General features: G+C 39.3%; 1 protein-coding gene across 1 annotated transcript in view; it reads left to right on the top strand.

Annotated features, from left to right (window-relative positions):
• The window catches only part of tnmd (tenomodulin), a 29,987-nt gene extending 7,393 nt beyond the window's left edge, over nt 1–22,594 (top strand). The window contains exons 3-7 of the mRNA XM_079479162.1: nt 9,293–9,433; nt 11,934–12,041; nt 15,445–15,604; nt 16,198–16,304; nt 21,104–22,594. Of these exons, the coding sequence (XP_079335288.1) occupies nt 9,293–9,433; nt 11,934–12,041; nt 15,445–15,604; nt 16,198–16,304; nt 21,104–21,313 (726 nt within the window). The 3' untranslated portion in view covers nt 21,314–22,594. The remainder of the gene's footprint in view (nt 1–9,292; nt 9,434–11,933; nt 12,042–15,444; nt 15,605–16,197; nt 16,305–21,103) is intronic.
• Nucleotides 22,595–24,821: the final 2,227 nt, after the last annotated feature.

Here is a 24,821-nt window from a genome sequence, read left to right as displayed (position 1 = left end):
AAATCAGAAAGCACACATATACAGTATTGATAAATCATCTCTTTTCATACATGCATAAATGTCTGTCTGAGACCATCATAATAACCTTTCAAAATGCATTAAATGAAAATCAAGTAACAATTATACAAAGTCAATGATGATTTCAATATTTCAGTTTCAAAATCACCACAGAAATGTCTTATATGGGAAACTTTACTTTTTTGGAATAGTATAAAAAGCACCTTGTGGATATTAAGTTGCTGGAATGTGAAATAATTTTCATCATCAAAGCCGAGTTCATTTATCTACTAAACACTAAGCCAAAGTCTGTGACAACAAACTCAGTAAAGGTGTTGATTCGCTGTACCTGGGTCTATAATTTTGCTCTTATAGAGGCATTGAATGCACACAGCAAAATCAAGTCAATTTAGTTCTTAAAAGATAATCATATTAAAAACCGTTACACAGTGTTGTTGTTTGCAGTAAACACAAATTCAACACACCAAGGTTATTACTGAATACAGCTTTCCAAAAAGCTACGCGAGGGTATCAGCTTATTTTCCAAACGCTTTGAATGCGCTTTAAATCTCTTCATCATTTTATAACTGAGCATGTCATTTAAAGAGTTTAATGGGGCAAAATGATGAAACATTCAAATAAATCTGATTGCATTGGAAATTAGAAAATTAGCCTCACGCATGTATAAAACATTACATGTTTCGGGTTAAAGTGACATTCAGAGAGCTTTCTGCCTCCGTATGCACTTCAAATCTGCAGTCGGCAGAAGAGTTTGTGTATCCATTTACACACCAAAGGTTAACACCATTTTGCTGCTGTTAAGTTCAAAGCCATCTTTGCGTTTAGAACTTTGTGTTGACACAATCCTCCAAGCACGAAACCTACTTGCTCTCCGTGATACCAAAAAAAACTAGCTGCAAACGCAGAAGCGAGTTAACAGTGAGAGAAAAAAAGGAGGAAGAGTACCAACACTTGATCACAAAACTGCAAGAACACTATGTTCTCAACCCAAGAAAAGCTGTGACATGTCACGTAAAGCTGCAATATATGAAAACCACCAGCTTCGGATTATGAAACATACACATACTGTATGATGGAGAAATGTATTAATGTATTGCACCTATCTGATCTCAGCTGTATTTGAATTAGTTGTACATCATATCATTACACCATACTGTATTGTAACCAGAGGTCATTCTTTTTTCTACCTATTTGATCTCAAATACTTTTAATGGCAAGAAAGGGTTGTTCCTTTGAGGTTATGTTGACTCATCTGTTGGCTAAATTGTGAGCTTTTGATAATAACTTGTAACTAATACCTTGAGAAACTCTGTTGCAGGCTTTAGATTGTTATCCTGTCCAATACTAAGATAGAAGCCTATGATCCTTCACATCCCAACTCTTGGCTCATTTAAATTTTAAGCTTTAGCGAGCATCTTGGAGAACTTGGCAAGCTTTTATTTCTTTATGTAGAACTATGCATACAGCCTCGCTCCTCATAATCTTGAGCTAAGCTTTGGAGACCAAAATAAACTGCTGCCCTTCGATTCACCCAAGGCAAGAGCGTAGAAGAATTCAGAAAGTGAGAGAGAGTAGAACATTGTTACTATGCGAGCGATGCATTATGACTCCCATCACTGGGGCTTTGAGGCAGCAGTAATGCCTGAAAAAACACTTTAAGAGCAGAGCCGAGCGATTCCAGGGCTCTTTCTGGTCTCATTGCCTGCCTCGGGTCTCCCTGTTTGCCACATTGCAGGATGGAGTGCCAGATGAGTAATATTCTACTTTCAAGCCAAGGGTTCCTATGAGATACGTTTTGAACAAATTTAAGTTTTCAAAATAAATACTTTTAGGTGGAAAATGATGTTGTCCGATCGCCATTTCCATTTTCTATCCCCAAAATTGTTGAGAGTTTAGTGTGAGGTAGCAGTCCAGTAAACACATCTGCTGGTTATTTTTCATTAAATTTTCATAACAATCAGAAAACAAAAAAATGGTCGTTTTCTCAGAAAACCTTTAGTTTCTGGACCCTAGTCGGTGGTTTTAAATGAAAACAGCTCTCTAATAGTTCTCTTCAGCCAAGCTATATTTTTGTTATCATTAGCGGCTAATGCTGTTCATCACATTACCCTGGGAGTCTGAAAGCTTGAAAACACTCGCAAGCTGCGTCTGAATGCCACTTAGCCACAGGAGTATTGAATGTCTTCAGTCAATTTAATCATTTTGAGTGACTCTGAGTAACAATCAGGGTCAACGCGTCCTCTCTCGCTCTGTCTCTTTTTGCGGTAGAGGTGACATCCTTTGTGGCTGGATGGCTCTGACGGTCCTTCAATGGGCATTTAGCTCTATATTTGGCCGTGTGAAATATGTTTTACATTCACAAAGAAGTACCAGAGTGTGCCAGGATTATGAGCAGCTTTGATGAATATTTCATGCGCTATCTCTTGTCCTATTATGACAGAAGATTGGCCTGCATTCTTATACTGCACAGGCATTCAGAGGAACAATCAATTACAGAAATCCTTGTGTGTTTCTCACATGGATAGCAGTCACCCAAACCCAAGCGGGCCTGCAAAGCAATGAGAGAAAACAAGCAAAAAAGTACAAGAGACTCACCAGAATGCTTGGGAAGGTCTTTTGTCACCTCTTGGATTTATTTATAAACTTCACTTCAGTCGCTTTCACCCTTCAGCACAGAGATATCAATCACAGTTGCGAGCTGAAGCTTGGGAGCGTTGCATCATCCAATGTCCTGAAAGTGTTCTTTCGTCCTGTTAAAAAATACTTTAGTTATTTCCTTTGAGACGACTGTTGGAAGCGACGGTTTGCAAGTGAAAGCAATGTCTCTGAAAAGGAAAAATTCTAATATCTCTATGTCTAATGTTAAACCTGCACACCTCCACAACTGAGGTTAACAAAGCTTAACCATATCAAAACCATTTGTAATCCCTTTATTCTCAAAGTTATCCCAGGTAAATGTGAGTTAACCCAACAACATAAAAACAAATCCGAGCAGGATTTTGAATGCCATTGAGCTGTTTGTTGATTTTCAACACATCATAAAAGCAAACAATGTGTTGAAAATCAAACCATGACGTCCCAGTCCCTGAGCTTCCCTTACGATTGCATGCTGACTAGGGAGAAAGCGCAATTGCTCCCAATGCTCCACGGTTCCCCCCTCCTGAACATAGCTCTATTACCCGCACAGTAGCTCAGATCAAAATGATTTATCGCCAGCGAGAGCTCAAGTTGTTTAAAATGGCTGGTGCGATTAGTCATGTATGCATTGGCTCTGAAGAAAGGGACTACGGTGCCCAGGCAAATTAAAAGCAGCCTCGGATGCGAGTCGACCACAGCAAGGTGGTCAGACGTGGTAAACGATAGAGAATCGCAGGGGATCCAGGCGGTGAAAGTGGGTCATTACGCCCCCTCGCTACGGAAGGGGAGAGGTGAATCAGACGTATAGGGACCCTTACCTGTAAGGAATTCTTAGTAAATCTTTGGTGTATAAACACAGAGAATGAGCTTGTACCTCTCAAGCGTTCGGTTAGTGAAATTCCTTCATAATGCCTTCCAATTATGCATTTAAAATTCCACAGGGAGTCCAGTTCTATTTAAGGAGCTATAAAGAGGCATTTTAGTCAATTTAACAATTTACACTGTCTTTCTTCTAGAACGTGAATTATGGCATGTAATTACGTTTGTAATGCCCACAACAGGGCTAACGTTGAGAAATATGTTCTGCGTTATTGCATCACTCTGTGTGCACTAATGTGATTTGTATTGTGTTGAGTGCCGGCGCTTTTCATTGTTTATATTTGTCTGGCACATTACAACTGCAAGTTATGCATAAGTAGTGATTCATACACTTTCTATTTCTACGAAATGTCTGCGCTGGACACTATTTACTGTATTTTTCTAGCAATGGCTTTTTGGCAAAACGAATGTTGATTTCAACTCTTACTGTTGACAGAGCTATAATAAGAACTCAAAGAGGCACAAAACGCCTAGATGCTGTTGGCCTTCTCTATGGAGGTTCCTATATATATGGTTACAATTAAACATACCAGAATAACAAGCCTGCATTCTAAAATGTCATCAGTTGTAGTTATAACTTTCAGATGTGCCTTTCATGCTTAGTCTTTAATTTTAACAAATAAGACCTTTATGGTTAAGCTTTGCTGCTACTCTAGGTCACTAAGGTATTGAGACCTCGGGTGACTTTGGAAACAAACTTAGATGCCTTGTGAAGGTTTTTTTAAATAACAAACTATAACCCTACAAAGAAAATTCATGTTTGAAAAGCCCAAGTTCCTTAAGGAATCAATGTCATCCAGTACTACTGTACTGGCTAGTGGCCATGGTTATCCCATTTTCAAAACCGGCGTCTGTTAGAAAGCACCTACTTGTCTTCATTGGACACCTCCAGATGCTGCACTTAAGGCATCTGGCAGCCCTGAAAGCGTTCTTCTTTCATTTATCTTAACTGTAATGGCCATACAGTTTGACAAGTCTTGTCATCAGTGTCTACTTCCATAATTCCTTTGTCTCAAAACAGCAAAAAGTAATATTAGTCTTTGTGCCCACACCAAATACAAACACAGTGAGCGGTCTGCGGTAATACCTGATGTCTGAGGCTTTTAAAGGGACAAATAAATGGAACAGGAACACCATTTGCATATCACAGATGTGGACGCACAATGGAAATGAACCCGCTGTTATCTGGACCATTCAGAGCAGATAAAATGAAGTCAGGCCAGATCAGGGCTGTAATGAAGAGCCCATCAATGGGCGAATTGTTATCTTTAGTGCGCGCCGAAATGAGAATATCATTTAATTCCTAGAATAATAACCGCACGGTAGCTCACACAGTAGCTTTTGACATGCGTTGGCCACATGTGAAAGCCATTTACACTGTCTCCTACCGATCTGGGAAAGTTATTTCCTGAGGGTATCTTCATTTTACAGCAAGAGACTTTGCTTCTTTCTTTCAGGGTGTCTCTTTTTGTCCGGGAATCAACCTTGTTTGGCTTTCATTACGGCTCACGCACTAGTGTCTCTTCATCTTTTCTGTGAGATGAAAGGCAGGCTGCCGATTCCACAAAGTGCGCCTTTAATTTTCTTAATGGCAAAAGAAACCAACGTCAGTAGGGGAAGTTGTACGAGTTTGAGTAGCAGTGTTGCTTCGGGGGTTGTTGTGACAATCGCAGCTGTGTTCGCTTTCGATCTGTAGGAAAAATGTACTACTTTTCACAAGAAAATGTGGGAAAAGAGATAGGAAAGTAAGCGGAGGAAAAACAACATTTCAGCAGGGAGCTCAACCCTGGGGAGGAATTTGCTCTGCTCATGTGACTACCCATGTGAATAGTAGTTGTTAAATCATCATTCTCAGGGAGTGCAGGGAGTGTGTGGAGAGCGAGGTTGGTGGAGAGAGGCAGTTGCAAGAGGACTGCAAACCATGCAGATAATTCACAAAACAGGTTTCTGATGGCTCGTTGCAACCAAACCAGAGCTGAAGCTTTCGCTTTCAAACCTACAGCTGTACCGATACGGTCGCCAACTAAAAGCCAGTTAGTGTATATTTCTTTGGGTGGCATCTGTCAGCATCCATCTGTCTGATGGATTTCTCACTCCTAGCACACAAAAACCATAACCAAAAGATATAAAACAACAATTCTGGGTGGAATATGGATATTCACAGACTGTGAAAAAACAACTCACTCACATGCTGTCGTGTACTAACTGCTGAGCAAGGACCGCTCGCCCTTATATGGCAATGAGGGTGACCCTGGTATCTGTCAGGTCCTGTCTTAGCATGGGAGCGATACAAGCAAAGCCATTGTCTCTGTTCTGAATGACAGCCGTCATGTTGCGCTCTGACGGGCGGTCATATCTCAAGGCCCTTAAGGACGACACTGGGACACGCTGTCATGAGCATACGAGCCTCTCTCCTCTCTTCTCTACTCACCTGTGACAGTCTCTGTACAACCTTTAACAGGAACCCTCAGGGGACCGGTAGGGCTTGATGATGTAAACCACTCTCAGACTTCATTGGCTTTCTTGTCTGTTATTAATTCTCCTCAGGGCGAGTCTCCCGAGAGCCACTGTATGCAGGGTGAGGACCACCTTAGAGACATCTAGGAGATGAAAAGAAGTAAACAAGAGAGCTCTGAAAACTCTTCCATATGTTATCTGTAGTAAGCGCTCAAAGTCTATTGAAGCCAGGTGGCATCAACGGGAAGTAATCTTATTGAGTTGTGAATGCATATAGTGTGTCTGAATAAAATCATCTCCTGTGGTGGTCACAAGACATACCTGCAATAATGTAAACTATAAGTCAAAATTCTCAAATGCCTTCTTTATGAAAGCAATGAGCAGAAATCGAGAGCTCAAGGTCTGGGCACTAGGGAAGCTTTTAACAATATATCTTGAGCAGACCTTGAACCTGACAGTACATTTTTATGATCTCTCAGGGATACAAGATTACATTTTCCATGTCCAGTAATACAGCTCTTTTCTTTTGTTTGGATACCAACTAAGTAAATCGATATTATGAAAAGCATACAGACATATGTGGACAATATAGTTTGTTGGGTGACACTTTACAATAAGGTTGTATTTGGTTACATTTGTTAATGTATTAACTAACATATATTAACAATACTTCTTTAAAATGAATTAATCTATTTATATTAATTTGAGCTTTTAAAAAACAAGTTAACATGCACAGTGAACTAACATGAACAATTGTATTGGTATTAACTAAGATTACTAAATGCTGAAAGACTTTATTGCTTACAGTTAGTTTGTTACCAATGTTAACCAATACAACCTTACTGCAAAAGATCAGACTTGTGTATTTCAAAACAATGGTTTTAAGCATCTTTTGAATTTGAGCACTTAATGTTTTATTTAGTATTCTAAATAGTGGAAACTGAGCCATACAATTTTCATTTTGTGGGAATGAGTGACCAGCACATTCTTCATAATATCATATGCTTTGTATATTATAAGGGTTATTAATGCAGTAAATTGTGATTTACGTGTGAAATATTCATTAAAAATAATTATACTTAAACCAGCCAGGAAATATTTAAACCTGGCATGATCGCCCTAGGATTATGTTTGGAAAGACAAACCTTACCACCCAAGTTAATGAACGCTCAAGGTAAACTGATAGACATATGAGCTCTAATGAATAAGTCTCCTTGCTTTTCACCTTGAAATGATTGTACCCGTTGTACTGTAATACCTAGGAGCTACTGTAATTTACTTTCAATATCCAAATTTTTGGTATATACAGATCATTTTGTTATGGAAAAATATCAGGTATTCACCATTAAAGCAATGAGAGTACAAGTTTAAGTTGGGTTACTCTTGGTCAAGAAATCGTCTTTAGGGTTTGTCCTAATACAGCAAAAAAGCATCATGAATAGATTTAATCAGAGCTCACTGATTTCATTTCATAGGAGCTCCTCAGTGGCTTTGCATGTTGTTGGTTTCCTAAAAATCAAGACAGAATTGCATTAACAAAATTAGTCCTTTGAACTCCAAAAATCTAACAATATTTTATAAAAGGTTTAGATTTCTATTCTAGAAATTGGCATCTGATCAGCTTTAAAATGACTACAAACACATTTATATTAATGCACCAAGTTGATGCGTTACCTAGCAACAGCAAATGGACGGCAGTTAGACTAATGAACTGTAAAACATGGAGAAAATGTGTTTATTCCAGTAATAACTGATAAATTTAACTGCTTATTGAACATTGAAGAACACCCCATACCTGTTGTAAAATGACTTTAATGCATATCCTCTCATGGCCTATTGCTTTAATACTTCATTAACTCCAAAACGCATGGTGGGCCAATCAGTTCTGCTATTATCTGTTCTTAAATAACTTACTTTCTGTATACAGATGAATACCAATTCAGAGTCATGCAAAAGTTACATTCAAGCTCATTTCGATACATTACAAGCCTCCACAGCAGCGCAGACAAACAAGTTACTATTAAATGATGTGTTTACTGCTCTGTGCTACACTGCATAAAACACTTTAATAATCAGAAAAGGCGTTGATTTGTGACATTAATCATAATGCAGTATTGTATTTGTGCGCGTGTGCGCGTGCATCTTTCGCCGTATGTCTAAGGAAAACATATTACTCAGAATCGCTACTGAGACAGATGAGGGTGAGCTCAGTGATGTAATTTCTCATCATAACACAACACACACATAAATATTAATAGCAAGGTTTTTGGCTGGTGGGCATGAATATTTTTTGTAGACAGAAGAGATCCACCCATGCATGCCCAAAAACAGCATTTAGGAAAAAGCAGAGATAAACAGCAGCGCTCCGGGATATGGCAGCGTTTATTGCTTCCAAGACCTCAGACAATCAGACGAATCAGACATGTGTTGAGTCTACTTGAAGCATACTTACATACTGACTGAAGGCGACTGCCAGATCCTATTCATTAACAGAGGCTGTAGTCATGCTGGCTGTCAGTCTAAACAACCGTGTGCACTCACTGGCTTTGACACAGCAGGCATGATTCTTGATGAAGAATAAGGACAGAATCATATTTTGCGGTCATCTCGCTATTTCAGGTACCTGAGGACAAGCATCATTCTGTTTCATTGAGCGAACCAATGCGAAGCATTGTCAAAAAAAAACTAATCGTTTGAGAATGTACAATGCATTCGACGTTTTCCAGGCACCCCGTTTAAAAATACATGAATGCCATTTCGTACATAACAATAGATCAATACAAATGGCATTTATTTGAAAGATGGCTGAATACTTTTCAAAATATATTTTAATAAAAGTTTCTTGAGTTTAATTGTGAAAACTGCCTGAAAACAACAGTTTTAAACTATTAACATTCAATATTTACATTAACTATTTACATTAAAAGAGCAAAAAACATAGTTTGTGTCTCTTATGTATAAGTTACTCCATATTAAAGGGATAGTTCACACAAAATTGAAAATTCTTCCATTGTTACTCAACATCATGTCATTTCAAACCTATATGACTTCCTTCTCCAGAAAACAAAAGAAAACTTTTTGATGAATGTTGCTAACCAAATAACATTGGTCTCCATTGACTTCCATTGGAAGGCTCAAAACCACAGAAGTCGCATGTGAAAACTCAATAATACTGTTCAAAACCAAGACATAACATCTGCCGGAAAATTCATACAATTTTAAGACTGCAGATTGTTGCAGATTGAAACATGCCATGGTAGCTACTTAAATGTAGTTTGTTGTGTTGTATCTCTCTCAACAGGTGTATGACCATCAATATAAAGCTGTACTGGATGAAAAGGAGACTGAAAGCATAATGGAAATCCATCCTGCCCAGCTCTTTGAGACATTCAAGATGGGAAACGGTACAGATGAGGTCTTGGAGGTGCACGACTTCAAGAATGTAAGGGGGTTTCACAAATGTCGAAAATATTTTCATAGTGACGTAATTCACATTCTCATAATCCGCAGCTCAGCCGAAGAACTGCTGTCAAAACAGAGAGTATTTTCTTTGTCAGAATGATGATACTGAATCTCTTGAAAATCACTGCGCTAAGCGAAAGGAATCTGCTGCAATGACATCTCACATCAACATTCATGCACTTGTTGCTTGCATCATCTTCCTAAATTGATGTGGTCAGTGGAGCAGAGCTACAAAAGAGATTAGTTTCATTCGATGCATTGCCATGGGAAACTACAAAACAAGCAAATAGGTAAAATCATTTAAATCACATGCTGAATCAAATGAAAAGTGAGTTCGAGCATCAAGCTTTCTTCTGCACTTCCTGTAACTTCTACTGACGGTTGGCTCAGACATTGGAATTGATTTTCTGAAGGAAGGATGTTGCAAGTCATTACACACACTAAAACTACAAACCGTCTCCCTTAGGCTACATCCCGTGAATGGAAATGCAGTGATAATGCCGAGAGAAGCAAAAGCCTTTCTCCATTGTTTCAGCTACTCCGAGCATCCTCTAGAAACGAAAGATGATGAGAAATCCACAACAGAAGCTTAGAGGGAAAACCAACGAGACTGTGTTATAAACCAAAAGCTATAAGTATCCTTCAGCACAAGGGGAAAAGAGAATAAACATATCTGAATAGAGAGAGAATGAGAGGGAGCAAGAATAAGAGACATCAAGAAATGCAATAGGTGTTCATGGTTTGGAAAATTAAAGCCAAGCATATCTGAAAACGTGAATAGCATGTTTATCTCAAATGTGATAGTCAAAAACCAGTTACAAAGCTGCTGAGAGGAATGTCTAAAGGGATTTGGTCAATAATCACTGTCTGGGCCCATCAGCATGATGAATTGCAATGCTTTGTTTGTCCTAAACAGACAAGATGAGCCGTCTTGACACCCATTTAATGCTAAGAGAGATCCATAAAGAGCCCTTGTTACTTTTTAACAAAGTCAAAGTCTGTTTATGATTTCCTAACACAGAAACCGTATACTGCAAGGGTCGGTTTCCCAGACACAGATTAAGTCTGATCTTGTATTGTATAATGTCGTTAATAGCGATTCTTCATAGCCAAATCGGTTTAGCTCCAGCCGTTGACTTCACCCCAATCCGGGAAGCAGCATTTGTTGCCTCCCAAGCGAATACCTGCGATGGAGGAACAGGTGTGCCAACATACAAGTAATGTGCCAATGATTGGGGCATCGGCACTCTGCCCCCTCTGCCAATTACATCATTGGGTGCTTCCAATCGAATAATTGTTCAGCTGGAAAGCTGTCTCAGAGCATACACACATTTAATCTGGCTAATGGCAAACCTGTACTTCAACACTCTTTCTTAAATCACATCCCTTTCGTATTTTTATCCGTCTAATGAAGAGTCTCTCCATTTTCCAGTTGACCGGGCTCAGCGCTAAATGCATTTCATCAGGAGATAGGTCCATCTTGCGTGTAAAAGCAAGCCATTACCAGAAATTGAAGAGCAATTTGTCACAATCATTTTAGGCACAAACAATGCACTTTTCCACTCCTCTCATAACATACGGCTATTTTTCTAACTGATGAGCTTAGGTGAAAATGACAATCGCTGTATGCTGTCAGAACACAGTTTAACGGAGGTAATGAGAGCACGGGAGATAAAATGTTTTATGCTGCAGTGAAACAGATTTACCTAAGATGCTTCCATTAAAACAGCGAAACCATTTCAGACCTGCGCTAAATAACAACTGCATACAACAGAAAAATGAGAGCAAATGTATTCCTGACCACAGTGAGATATTGTTTTTTATCCTTCTGAGTGAAGAGTCTGTAATGTTATTTCCCTTGAAGAATACTTTCAGGCTGTGAGAAACCCGGACCTTTCTTTAGACGTTTCTGCTGAAATGTAGGTTTCTCTATTCAACCGTAAAGCAAACGAATTGTGTACGGCAGACCATCGGTTTTCAAGAAAAGAAGCTCTTCACTTCACCACACAGATTAGCTTCGCAACACAGAGCATAAGTGCTGTAAACCAATGGTCTTTGCCTACATATAATCATGGCTTTAAGAAAGAGACAGATAATCTTTCTCTGGCTGAAAAATGATTCATGGGGCTTTAGTTATTTAACACATTAATTATATTTGTGCTGTATTGTTAATATCACCTACTGGTTTTGGTAACATTTAAGGTCCTATTTGTTAGCATTAGCTCACATTAGCTAGCAATACGCAATATACTTTTACTGCATTTTTATTAAGAAAATAGAAAATGTTACATAAATATTAAATATCAAGTTCATTATTAGATTGATTGTATCAAGTAAGAAATGGAACCTTATTGTAAAGTGTAAGCAATTGTGCTATAAAAAGCATACAAATGAAATGCATTGCTTGAAAGCACTGTCATTTTTGGGGGGGGACACTGCCAAATGCATAAATGTAAATAATAAAAATGTGTTTTTTCAAGGGCATAATGGGAATCCGCTTTGCCAAACACCATAGATGCTACATCAGAGCTCAGACCAAGGAAATACCCAAGCTGGTTGATGTGGACACAAAGACTATCGATGTAGAGGTATTCTAATCTCTCCAAGCATATCTGTACAAATAAACAAATGAAAATCATGAATTTTGCAACAGAGCACATCGGAAGAAAGATGTAAGGTTGACTAAAATGAAACTTACTCCAACCATCACTATTTATCCTTCATTCAGCTAACCACCACACACCCCCTCCCCTGCCCCAACAAGCCCCCACCCTCATCTTCCCTCCAGCATTTTTCACAAAAGTATAAACTTGGGTCTCCTGTGGCCGTGAATCCATCCGAAAGTCCACAATCCTATAACCCCTTTGTGGCACACATCAAATGGTGTTTGCAGTCAATCCTGAACTAATATTAATTTTTAATCATCTCTTCTGAAGCCTCAGCCCAAACAGCCTTAAGGAGAGAGAGAGGTCCTTGGGAAAGGTAAGCCATTAAAATGGTATTTGAAGATGTTTGCTCCGTAAATTTCACTTGACTCAGGGCTGAAGTGATTCATCTCTGTTCTCCTACTCTAATGGCTGTCTGTGATGCTCGGAAAGAGTGATGGGCGAAATTCTATCAATCAAGAGTCCAATTTATGGGTGTCACAGAGAATGGCAGGTGGTTTTAAATGCGCTAAACTCTCTTTCAGGAATGTTCCGTCGCAGTTCATATTTGAAGGAATGAAGGAGTGCCAAAAAGTGTTGCGCATCTTTTGTGAATTGCATAAAAAGTGCATTGATCTATTGTCATCCAAGTCCCCGACACCCTCTTTGACTTTTGGAACAGAAGGTATTACAGTCAGAAACAGCCTGGTTGTTCTCTCCCTCATCGTTTTAATGTCTAATCTGTGTTTACAGATACTAATTGCGAAGCAAACGCCATATGTCGCTGCCATCTCTCCCTTTTTTGCTCATTGTGAAACCTAATTAGATTTTTCGCCCAAGCTTTTTTTGACAGATGTGAAATCAATCAGAGTTGGCCAGGGCTGAAGCAGTGAGGCTAGAGAGAGACAGGAAGAGGGAAGGGTAGACAGAAAGAGAGAGAGAGAGAGAGAGAGAGAGAGAGAGAGTGATACGCCTGGTTTTTCAGAAGGGGAACAGGGACACGTGGAGCAAGATGGAGCAAGCAAAGACGTAGCTAACCCGAAGAGCATTCTTATAAATGATCTCTCATTTATTGCCTAAACCAGACTAAACAGTGTAAAAGCGATGCACGTTGTGGGCGGAAACTGAAGGCAAAAGACATTGAGCAGGACTGCTTACTGTCTTTATTTACATTCCTTCTATCTCTAAATCTTTGATTATACACATGCAAGCATGGACAACTGAGATAAATCAAGTTGCTATTAAGACCAAATATTGTTATTGTGTGTGTGCGCGCGTGTGTGTGTGTGCACGTGTGTGTCGGACCGGGAGAAAGAGAAGCAGGCCTTTTCGCCAAGCTTGTGAGCATGTAAAGGAAGCAGAGGTTAAAACCCACATTATTAGCACCAAGTGCACCTGAGCCGCAGGGCATGCGACTGTGGTCCCAAAGCAAGCTGCCTCGACGCGTTTCACCACAAAACAATGCTGGCTGAGGAGAAACTGCATGCCACTGATAAGAAAATAAAGCAGGCTGCAAGCACAACCAGGTGACAAGCTGAAATTGTATGCTGGCAGTTTGTTTACCATTTTCAATTTGTTCGGGCTGGGAAATGATGAAAGTAATCCCTGAACTTCCTGCTGGTCTCCAACCGTCCGAATGTGTCCGATGAAATCACGACGGCCTGCTCACACCACAACTGTTCAGTTTTGGGATAAGTGTGGGCTTGGTCTTATCTCTGTTTCTCATACTTTCCTCCTAGAAACAATTATACATGCAGACATGAATTGCACAAGTTTAAAAAGGATAACTTTCAATAATTCTGTTTAGATGTGTCTTTAGTTTTTACTTTCAAAACCTCTCCTTCTGCAACATTTAGATGTCCCTTTAAAGGGATACTCCACCCAAAACTGAAAATTCTGTCATCATTTACTCACCCTCAAGTTGTTCATAGCCTGTATACATTTTGTTGTTCTGTTAAACTGCAAAGAAACATTTTTAGGGGACAAAATGTTAGCAACTGAGATTTCTGAGGTGGTTCTCAAAATGGCAGTCAAAGCTGCCCCAGAACTCTTTGTTTTCTTAAATTCTTCAAAATATCGTCCTTTGTGTTTAACAGAACAAAAAATAAACAATATTTGTTTCTACTATGGTAGTCAATGGTGCCCCAGAATTATCAGTTGCTAACATTCATCCAAATATCTTTCTTTGTGTTCTACAGAACCAAGAAATGTATTCAGGTTTGGAATAACTTGAGGATGAGTAATTTATGACAGAACGCTTATTTTTGGCTGAACTATCCCACAATAAATTTCTGTACAATTGCAGTATAAGCCGTCAAGATCAGCAACCTTTATTTTCTTCCTTAAAAGGCATTTTGATGCAATTTAGATTGCCAACTAAAGCGCTCTATTTAGATTACTCTCTTAGTTTTATTTTAAATTAAAATAGCAGCCTTCATTGCTCGAGTCATGCAGGCTGTCTTTCCAGTCATCATTAGTATAGCGTGATGTACAAGAACTGACCGTCTCAAAGAGAGGAGTATCTGAGCGAAGCTTTAATGGGATGGAAATGGATCTGCTACACTTCCCAACAAACAGGAAATGGCAGTAAAAATGACTTCCAATAAACGGAAGCGGGAAGTAAAGGTTAAGTGGAGGTGAGGCAGCGAGGAACTTAATATAAATGACAGTAGTTCAGACAATGGCCCCAGGATTCTCCATCAAGCTTAACTATTAATGTGCAATTACGCCTCAGACGGGGAGAAAATCACCTTGTAAAAGTATTTGTCATGGGAGGAGTGGTTTGTTGGTATTTGTATTTACACATAACTACAAGCTCAACAAACACACATTTCATGCGATTACATTACCCAAAGCTCATTTCTAGATCTCAATTAGAATCGAACTGACATACAGTCACCATCATTAAGCAGTAATAGTTTACTTAACAGCTCCTGAACTGCAGAGTCAACAAATTAAGCATATTAATATTAGTTGTAAAACATTAGTAATTGGGGGATGCGGAACGTTGTACTTTGTTGTGTCTAAAACATAGGCCAATAGGCTAGCACATAGTCTTTCAAGTCAATTTAAAGGATTTTTTTAACCATGTCGCCTGAATTAAAATGCAACACCTCTAGTGCCGTCAGAAAAGGGCAAACTAGGAAAGAAATAAGTCTGTTTCACAGGAAAGTACAACTATAGTCTTTAAGAGAGGTCAAATGAAATATTTTACCTGTGGTCAGCAGTTAGTTTCCTGATTCCCTGCTGAGAGAGAGAGTAAAATCAATCGAAGTGACAGAAATAGGCAGCGTTAGCTTCATCTTGATTGGACCGTATGAATGAGACGTTTACATTGTATTCACAGTTGGATGAGGAGAGCGAGGGAGATATCCAGGTGGTGGACTCACAGATATGGATCCCTGCAGAGGAACCCATCTCCAATCGAACGTTTCTGCTCAATTCAAAGATCTGGGAGATTTGCCAAGAGTTGCCCATTCATTGGATCCACCCATCTCCTCTCAGAGGTGTTTACAAACTCTAAATTAACCATAGAAATAACATGTCATATTTTTATAGCTTTCTTGAAGAGTCAAGCCCTTTCTTTTTTGCTTTACTTATCTTGTAAGTCAGTGTAATGGAAACAATCTGTAAATAAATAAATACCTGTAGCTCAGTGGTTAGAGCATGGCGCTAGCAACGCCAGAGTCACAGGTTTGATCCCAGTGATTGACATACTCAGAATTTAATAGTGTAATGCAATGTTAGTGGCTTTGGATAAAAGCAACAGACAAATGCATGAATGTAAATATGGAGAATTTGAAATTATCACATAATTTTGCAGTTAATGCTCAAGCAATAACACAAATGTTGTAATCAATCAGAAACGGCAAGGTAAAAGAAAAGTTTCATGAGTGCCTACCACAACTTCTAAACTTCTAAAAACAGATTTATCTCTTTCTTTGGGGATTATATAGGGTTGGAGGATTTTATTCTCAAGAAAGATCAAAGAGATCACAATATCCATTTTTAAAGATCACAATATAATTTTTTCAGGACCATGTTTAGCAGCATGTGCACTGATGACTGATCCGATCTTTATCTGTTCCTTCCAACTCAGATGCTGAGTTCCATGATGTAGAAGATGTGGAGGAGATGCAAGAGCTGGAGGCGAGAGGACCACGTCAGACCAGGGATGTCATGGACCAGTTACCAGTAAACGACTACGTAAGCATGAGCAAGAAGTAATGTTCAGACTATGGTTGAGCTAGACAGTCATGCTTTGCTCTTTCTTCATATAAATCGTTCATTAATCGATGTTCCCTTTCCTAGCTTAAAACAGACTATATGGACCACAGGGCATTGAAATTGCTCTATATATCTACTTAAATCAGGCCAGTTCACTTATGACTCCCTTAATGACTTGCAGCTAATGGAGAGGGATATTTTGCCTTCAAAGGAAGCAAGCTTTCCTCAAGCCCTTGCAAGAATTTTTCCTGCCTCCCTTTTTTCGATTTTATGTAGCGAGTGATGTACAAAGTCAGGCTCCCAAGGTCGCTCATTAATGAATAGATAAATATATTAATCATTCTTTAATTATCAAAGCATGAAGAATCAAGCGGCTAAAAGATTGTCCTTTATTTCTTTCTTGATGTGAAGCATATGTTCAATGATTAATTATCCTGAAGTCACAAGCGGTAGCGTGGATGAAAACGCTCACGCGTCGCACACCGTGACTGCAGTATATACCTCCCTTAACTAGCTTGCGACTTCTCAGAGCACAGGGACAGAAAAAAAAGAAAAACATTAGGGGGAAAAAGGCACATTTATCTGCAGAGGCCCAGAGAATGTCTAGCCTGCCTACCTCATCCAGCGACAGCGGCCGCAACGCTCCGTATAATTAAAGCAAACCCAGATGAAACCACCTTTCTTATTTGAATTCCTCTCTTTCTATCAGCTGGTTAATACACACCAATCCAGCCAATTCCAAGAATAAGCGCTGGCGGGCTGTGTTTATGGGCAGAGCGATAACAAAGGCTTTTGTGAACGTCAGAGGGGATGTAGCTCAGGGTAATTGGAATCTGGACTCATGTAGATGCTGCTGGGAAGCCATACATCCCAGACCTTTCAAAGGATCCCAGACCCGAGCCAGTTGGCTGCCCCACTGGCCAACGTCTGCCGGTGTGGTGTGGAATTCATTTTTCACTAACCCTATTCCTGTTGTGCACTTTTTATAAATAATCATCAAAGTTCACAGAAGGCCTGAGATATACGGGGTTGACCTTTCCCGAGTCCTGGCAAGCAGATGCGACGTGCACAGGCATGACTCTGGTTATCTTTCAAACTGAAAAACTATCATCCGGCCGCAAAGAGAAATTGCATCATGGTCCTTGACCTAGATTGGGAGGACGAGTCTATGATGATTGGGTCCAGTTGGATCTCAGGCTTGCGGTGCAGTTGATGATGGTAGGCGGCGTGACCCTGCGTGCAAGCTGAAAGAATTCTGGCTTACAGATCACTGACTAAACTTGAAGAACTTGAAGATACACTGCACGGTCAAGCAACGGTTGAATCAGGAGCGTGTTGTCTGGAGAAACACATAGGCAGCATTCCCTAAAAAACAGTGGATGAAATAATAACAACTATTAGTTCACATAAAGCATAGTACCTTCGATACACTTGCAGTATTTACCTGAAGACTACGCCAACCCAAACTAAAGGGGAAAACGACCCAAATAAGGTCACGCATGTGCGCACCACTTAAAAAGACAGGGATAAGAGGCACAAGTTCCCATACAAAAATCATTTATTCAGATTAAAATAATTTGGAGGAGAAGCGAATTTAACCCCAAGATGACTATATTAAGGACATAAATCAAAGAAAACACAATCACCCAAAATCACATAAGGAAATAAATCAAACAAGGAGCTGAGGCATCCTACATTAAGGACGGGCTAGTACGACAGCACCGACTGTGCAAAGAAAGACCACACCAATCAAAGTCACAAGACTACACAGCAAATTATAGCATGGCAACAGTGACACAGCAACACTTGGTACAATAAAGGACCAGCCCGCCTCCGGATGCACTCAGCATAACAGTAATGTATACAGAACTCGTAAGAGAACTCTCTTGGCCACTACAGCAGCCACAGCTAATACCGTTAAATAGAAGTACAAGAGCGGGAGCCCTGAAGGCAAACCACACTCCATTGCTCATAGCGATGAAAGTTTTTTGTGTGACTAAAACAACCGGTTTATATAACCAGCCAGGCAAATACTAATTGGTCACGTAATCGTAAATGTCTTTGATTGGTTTAAACATACCAGGCATCACTACACAATCAGCATCAAGTAGTAAAAAAATGTAACTTGTTTTGGCTATTGTTTTTAAAGCAATATAAATAATGCTATGCATTTAATACAGTGTTCATCTGTTATGACAGAAGCAGAATAAGACAACATGTTTTGTTGTTGTGAAGAGAGGAGTGCGAATGAGAAAAATATCACAATTAAAGGTGTCAATATTGGAGAATTACAATATTGCTGGTGTTACATACACTGTACATTTGACCTAAAAATATATATATAATAGCTTTGTAAACATTAAAGGAACAGTTCTCCTAAAAATGAACATTTCTTCCGCAGAACACAAAAAAATATATTTTGAAGAATGTTGGGAAACGAACAACGGTGGTACCCATTGACTTGCATTGGTTTTGTGTCTATACAAGTCTTTTGTTTTCTGCAGAAGAAAAGTAAGTAGTATAGGTTTGAGTTGACTTGAAGGTTTCGCTTTAAGAATTTCAGTACTAGCAGATGTACTGCTGCCACCCCAGAAGTCTACCACAGTCAAGTTAAAGGAACTTCACTTTAAACTTGCCACAGACACTTTAATGAAGCAAAATCTTCCTCAGGTCTGCTGTTAAATCCGCCTGTCCAAATAATTGAAAGTTAAATGCGTGAAGGACTGTATACTCCACATACTGTAAATATATATTTAATGGAACTCTGTTGGGAAATAGCATATCTCTAGCGTCCTGATTATCTCTGAGATGATTTATACTCTCAGAAATCGTGGTCTGTGAAATAACTCGGCAGGGCGTCAAGTTAAGAATCAACTGTATGATGAAAAAAAAAATTGAATTGATGTGACCTGCCATAATAAATGAGCGGATTTTATACATCTTGCATTAAATATAACTACATCACACTGGGCTGTCTGTAATGTTAAACACAACAGAAAACATGACAGGGATTTTGAAGCTAACACAAAACAATATAGTCGGCTATAGGAAACTTCTCTTAATTATTCTTACTTGTTTATGCATGACTGACAACGTTTCCCACAATGCATCATTCCTTGTCAGTCCAACATACAGTACACTGGCACATTCCATCTCAAGCATGTTAGTTATTAACATACCCTTGTTTCAGAGGGATCATCAGCTTGATAAATTTGCCTCGGCGGAACAATAGCATTCATACTCGGTTTGTTTTATCCTAATCACACATAATTTCAACGGCAGAAAAACGCTTATTTGCACAAATAACATCCACCTTTCATGCCCGCAGGGGGTTTTCTGTGAAAGCCTGATAAAGCAAACAGCGCCACGCTGACAGGCTTTGTGCCGTTTCCAAAATGAATTGTTGTGTCAACACTCTTGACCCTAAACGTGACAAACATTATGGATCAGTAATTGTCTTCATACATTTGTGAGAGTAATAAATCAAATAGTACAGACATTCTCCTGCAGCAGTCCAATCATTAGGAGAATGCAATTTTTCCAACCATTCATCACCACATACTGAGCTCATGAAAACTCATACATGGTACGTTTATGGGGAATATAATGAGGGATGGGTCTCCAAAGTGGAAATGAATGTCATTATGAGTCTTCACACGCACAGGCACATACACCTTGTTTTATCTCGAAACTGAAAAGATAAATAAAACGTTAATGTATACCTGTTTATATGCTGGGTTTCAAATTTCGAGCAAAACAATGCAACACAACATTTTACCCTATATCTGAACCATTGCCACACACCTAGAGAGCTACAGCTTCATCTGTCAATCGCATGCACATCAACTGATGTGACGAGACCCGCGTTTTTTAATCAGGCAGATAACGTCATATTGTCTCTGCGTCCTCAGCTAGGAAAGATTGAAACTCAGTCAGATGAAACAGTGCAAGTCGACTGTTCTATCTGCTCCAACAGTTACGGGAGATACAAAGTTAAGTGGTACTTCTCAGAGCCCATCTCGCTGCGCCGGCGGATCAAAGGCATGGCACTCAACCCTGGGTAGAGGGCACGCGTACACGATCACAATAGAGAGGGCCAAGGGCCATTAATTCTACCCAATTTACCTTTCACTCCACTTTCATTTAGCCCTTACACCAATTCACACCCTGGCTGGGAGAGCAAATAAACCGATCCTTGTTGGGTGATCATTACCATGTTAATTGCTGTAGGAACGTGCCATTTGCTTTATGCCAAAGTCAAAGGAGGGCAGGCGATTGCATGGGGGAGAGTTCTCATTTCTAAGCTCAAATGAGCCCAGGGCTTGCCGCTCGGACCGAGGCGCCTAGGCTATGCCTTTATGGGAACGGGAGGGCTGCGATGAAAGAAATAGCATGTAATTATCTCAGCGGCTGTCTGTGTCAAACTCGCTCTGATTGAGAACGGTCAGGCAGCCGGGTTAAGAGACTCGAATCAGAGATGCTAAAGCAGAACGATGCCACCTGCGGCATAATGGAAAGGTCAAGGGCGTTATATCACATCTGATACCCCAGCTTGGCATATCAAGTTCATCTACTTTAAATGCCACTGTCCTCGTGACATATCTGAGCATGACAGGGCTTTTGTCATTGCATGTATACGCCCCATAATCACTCTTCATTCCCCTTTCGAGCCGAGGCTTTTTATTGCTAAAATCAACCCATCAGTCATGAGCCCCACGGTGAGATTGCAGCTATTGTTTGGCCGGTGTTCTGACCCTGTTGACTCACTGTGTTCGCAGAGAGAAATTGGGTTGGAGCTGGACAACAGCCTGGATGAGCAGGGCTACTGCTGCCAGTACTGTCGTCGCGGGTACCGTTACTGCCGGCGATACTATGAGCCCCTGGGTGGCTTTTCACCGTATCCCTACTTTTACCAGGGAGGACGGGTCATCTGTCAGATTGTCATGCCTTGCAACTGGTGGATAGCAAGAATGCTGGGACGTGTTTGAGGAAGACGGTCTGAACCAGCGGTCCTATGCTGCTCAGGGGTATGCGTAGACCAGCTTCATTTGTGGGAAGCGTCACATTCTTTGTCTAAAACGTACAGTATATGGTTCTCAATATTTTCATTTTAAATGTATATGTATACATACAGTATATGGGTATGCATACCACGTCCAATGTTTTAGTTTTGTTATTTTTCACAATGTTAACTGTTCCAACTACGCTAGCTCATTTTATATCTTAAAGTATGACAAATTGCCAAACATAGAAGTACAAACATTCTATGAAGGATCTCTATAAATATTGTCGTTTAAACTGCATGTATGACTATTACAGAATCAATATATTACGGTTATATAAGATTAGTGTATTAGATAATAGCATACAGCATACGGTCACATCGCATGCCATGCCAATTACCCATATGTAATTCTCTTCTATACACTGCTGCATTTTGTAAGATTGCTGATTTTGTATGAACTAATATAAGTAATCTTGCACTTTTCTTTATCTTCTTTAAAATGCAGAACAGGAACTTGAACAGAATGCTATGGACTGTTACTGTGGTCTGAACCATCCATTTACATGTAGTTACTGTTGCTCAGCAAACAGAAATTGTTTTAGTTCCATTTTGTGTGTTTTATGTGTGTGTATGTTGGACACAAAAGCTGTACATGACATGAACCTTGTTGAAGGCCCTTGATCAGAGGCATTAGAAATCCGGTAATATGAGTAAATGTACATTCAATTGCATTTTTATATGATAAAATATTATTTCAAATGTATTTAAAGCGTAGATTACCCAAAATGAAAAATCTTTCATCAACCTGTATAACTTTCTTGTTTCTGTAGAACACAAAAGAAGATAATTTGAAGAACGTTGGTTACAAGACAACATCGATGCCCTATTGACTTACATTGTAAGGACAGAAAACCACTTCTCCAAAAATCTCCTTGTGTTTAACAGAAGAAAGAATCATATACAGGTTTTGAAGGCATGCGGGTGAATAAATGATGACCAAGTTTTCATTTTTGGATGAACTATCCCTTTAATGCTAAAATATGATTGCTTAGAACTCTGAATTCATTTCAGAAAAAAAGCCTCATTTTCAGTTTAGAACAGCAGATCAAACAGTTACAGTGACATTGTTAACCCTATCATTTTACATTTAAGTCTCTGAGTTACAATCAATTCTCGTAATCTAACAGAAATGCTTTATGAAATTCATTTATTGAGTCTTAATGCAACTTTTTTCTTTTGAATAAAAGTTTCAAGGTCTGCTACTAACTTGTTGCTGCGTAAAAAAAAATTCAGTTGCTGCTAAATTATCTAAAAAGACACAGTGTCATAAAATGGATGAGGAACAGTGACAAGCAGTTAGTAAATATCTCTTCTGCAGATTCATTGGTTTCTGCAAATATACCGTAGACAGAGACATAAAGGTATAAAATAAGAAGCAGTTGTATTCAGAAAAGAAAGTGATTTCTAGTTACCCACATTAAACATTTCCCTTCAATAACGCTCATAAATTACAAAGTGGTTATCAGGAGTGAGCAATCGGGATCTATTACAAATTTTATTGTCGTGAAATGTAATTAACTTGACAAGTGGGACCATATCTACATCCAAATTATATTTAATCCATCACCAGTGCCATGTACCACCAGCTAAGCTTCGGGACTATACAAAACCAGATAAGCAACATGTATATTTTTCGATATTCTCACAAGGCACAAGCAAACCTTAAAAGGCATTATACTGGCAGCACACCAATACATCAATTCTGAGAAAGCAACAAAAGGAGCAGAACACTGGGCTTTCATCTCAAAACAAAAGATGCCACATCTGTGACAAACAACCGCCATAAAGCCACAAATCAAACATACAGGAAGTTAAAACTCACCTTGATGTTTATCTGTTTCACATCCACGGTCAGTTTTCTTTTAAATGCAATCTTCATCAGCCATCTCTTTTCTCAAAACACTTCATTCGTCTGCAAATACTGAGATCTAATTTACTAGAGACCCGGGGTAAATGGATCAAAGCAAAAACTGAAAACATCTCATGGAAGGCATATTACATCCAATCCTGTTTTTTAACACAATGCTTGAAAGTCCTTTGAGACACCGGCACTCATCTTGATGCGACGCTGTCAGAATGATACCTCAAACATAACCGGGGCCGTCATACTGAGGGTTACATAAAGTCTTAAAATTTATTACTAAATAGGGAGTAAAACATCAGTTATTATAAAATCAGTCTTGGGACACAGGAATTATGCATTTCGAGTATTTTTTTACCAAAAAACAAATAGCCGTTAAATAAGCGAACACGTGTTCGCATTTTGAATTCAGCAAATAATAGTAAGACTTCAGCAGCAGTATGTAGCTATAACAACTAACGGCCACATTTAGATGTACTGCAGATAAACAAACCTAAGAAAATTTCACTCAAGCACTGCTAAGATGCAAAAGATTGAAAGTACTGTAAGCCTGCAGTAACAGTGACTGCATTAGTCTGAGGGCAAAAAATCTGCGAAAGGAGGTGGAGAGACTGCACATTGCACACAAGTAGGCATGTGAATTAATTCCTTTTGTTAGCACATCAAAAGTGCATTGTAATTTACCTCCAAGCTGTTTGTTTTAGGTCCCAGGATTTAACTCGTATACTTGGAGCAGGTTGCCTGGGTTTTCTGCTCGAAACCAGTCTACGGCCTTCTAGGGGAGAGAAACGCTGTGACAGAGATGTGTCACTACTGCCCTCCAGTGTTTCTATGTGCATATGGTAGTAGTGTTATGCATTGGGTTGATATGACATGGGAAATAAAGCAGAGTGTTGATCGTTTCATTTTTCAAAGCTGAAATTTTATCAATTCAAGCGGCGGAGGGATACAGGGTTAGAAGTTTAATAGCAATGTCAGAAAATTGCTTTTAACTTCCATAAACGCTCGCTGTGAAACGACCGCTTTTTGATGTTAATATAAAGTGATGAACAAAGGACATAATTGGAATGGATGTCATTAGTTTTAGTTCAGTAGAGAAATGAGAGCATTGTTTGGTCTTCTCTGTGTGCGCGTGTGTAAAGCAATATCCTAGTGTGTGAGTAATCTTAGCACTGCTCCTCGCTGGAGGCAGATTTCTAATGACCACCATCCTTCAGCCACCCCGCCACTCCATACTAGAGAGAGGCCATGATGCCATAAACACTCGCTCTCTTCAAGCATGTGATTGGCCTCCAGCTTCTTGTCGTCTTACTTTAAAAATAGACCGTTCCTAGAGCTCATTTTTGCAGCTGTGTTGATTTTAAAGACCTGGAATGACTGCTGAATCACGACTGTCTGCAAATTTCAATAGGCCTACTTTTCTTGAATTCTTCTTTTTGAACTATAAAAGGTTGCTTCCGTTTAGCAGTTTGGGGATTATAAATCTTAAAAATAGGTTTTCAGGAATTAAACGGATATTATTGACATCTAAGATTTACTTTTTAGGACTTACCACATGTAATAGGTAGTT

Source organism: Barbatula barbatula (genome assembly GCF_947034865.1).
Source record: "Barbatula barbatula genome assembly, chromosome: 18".
NCBI lineage: Eukaryota > Metazoa > Chordata > Actinopteri > Cypriniformes > Nemacheilidae > Barbatula > Barbatula barbatula.
This window is presented reverse-complemented; position numbering and strand designations above follow the sequence as displayed.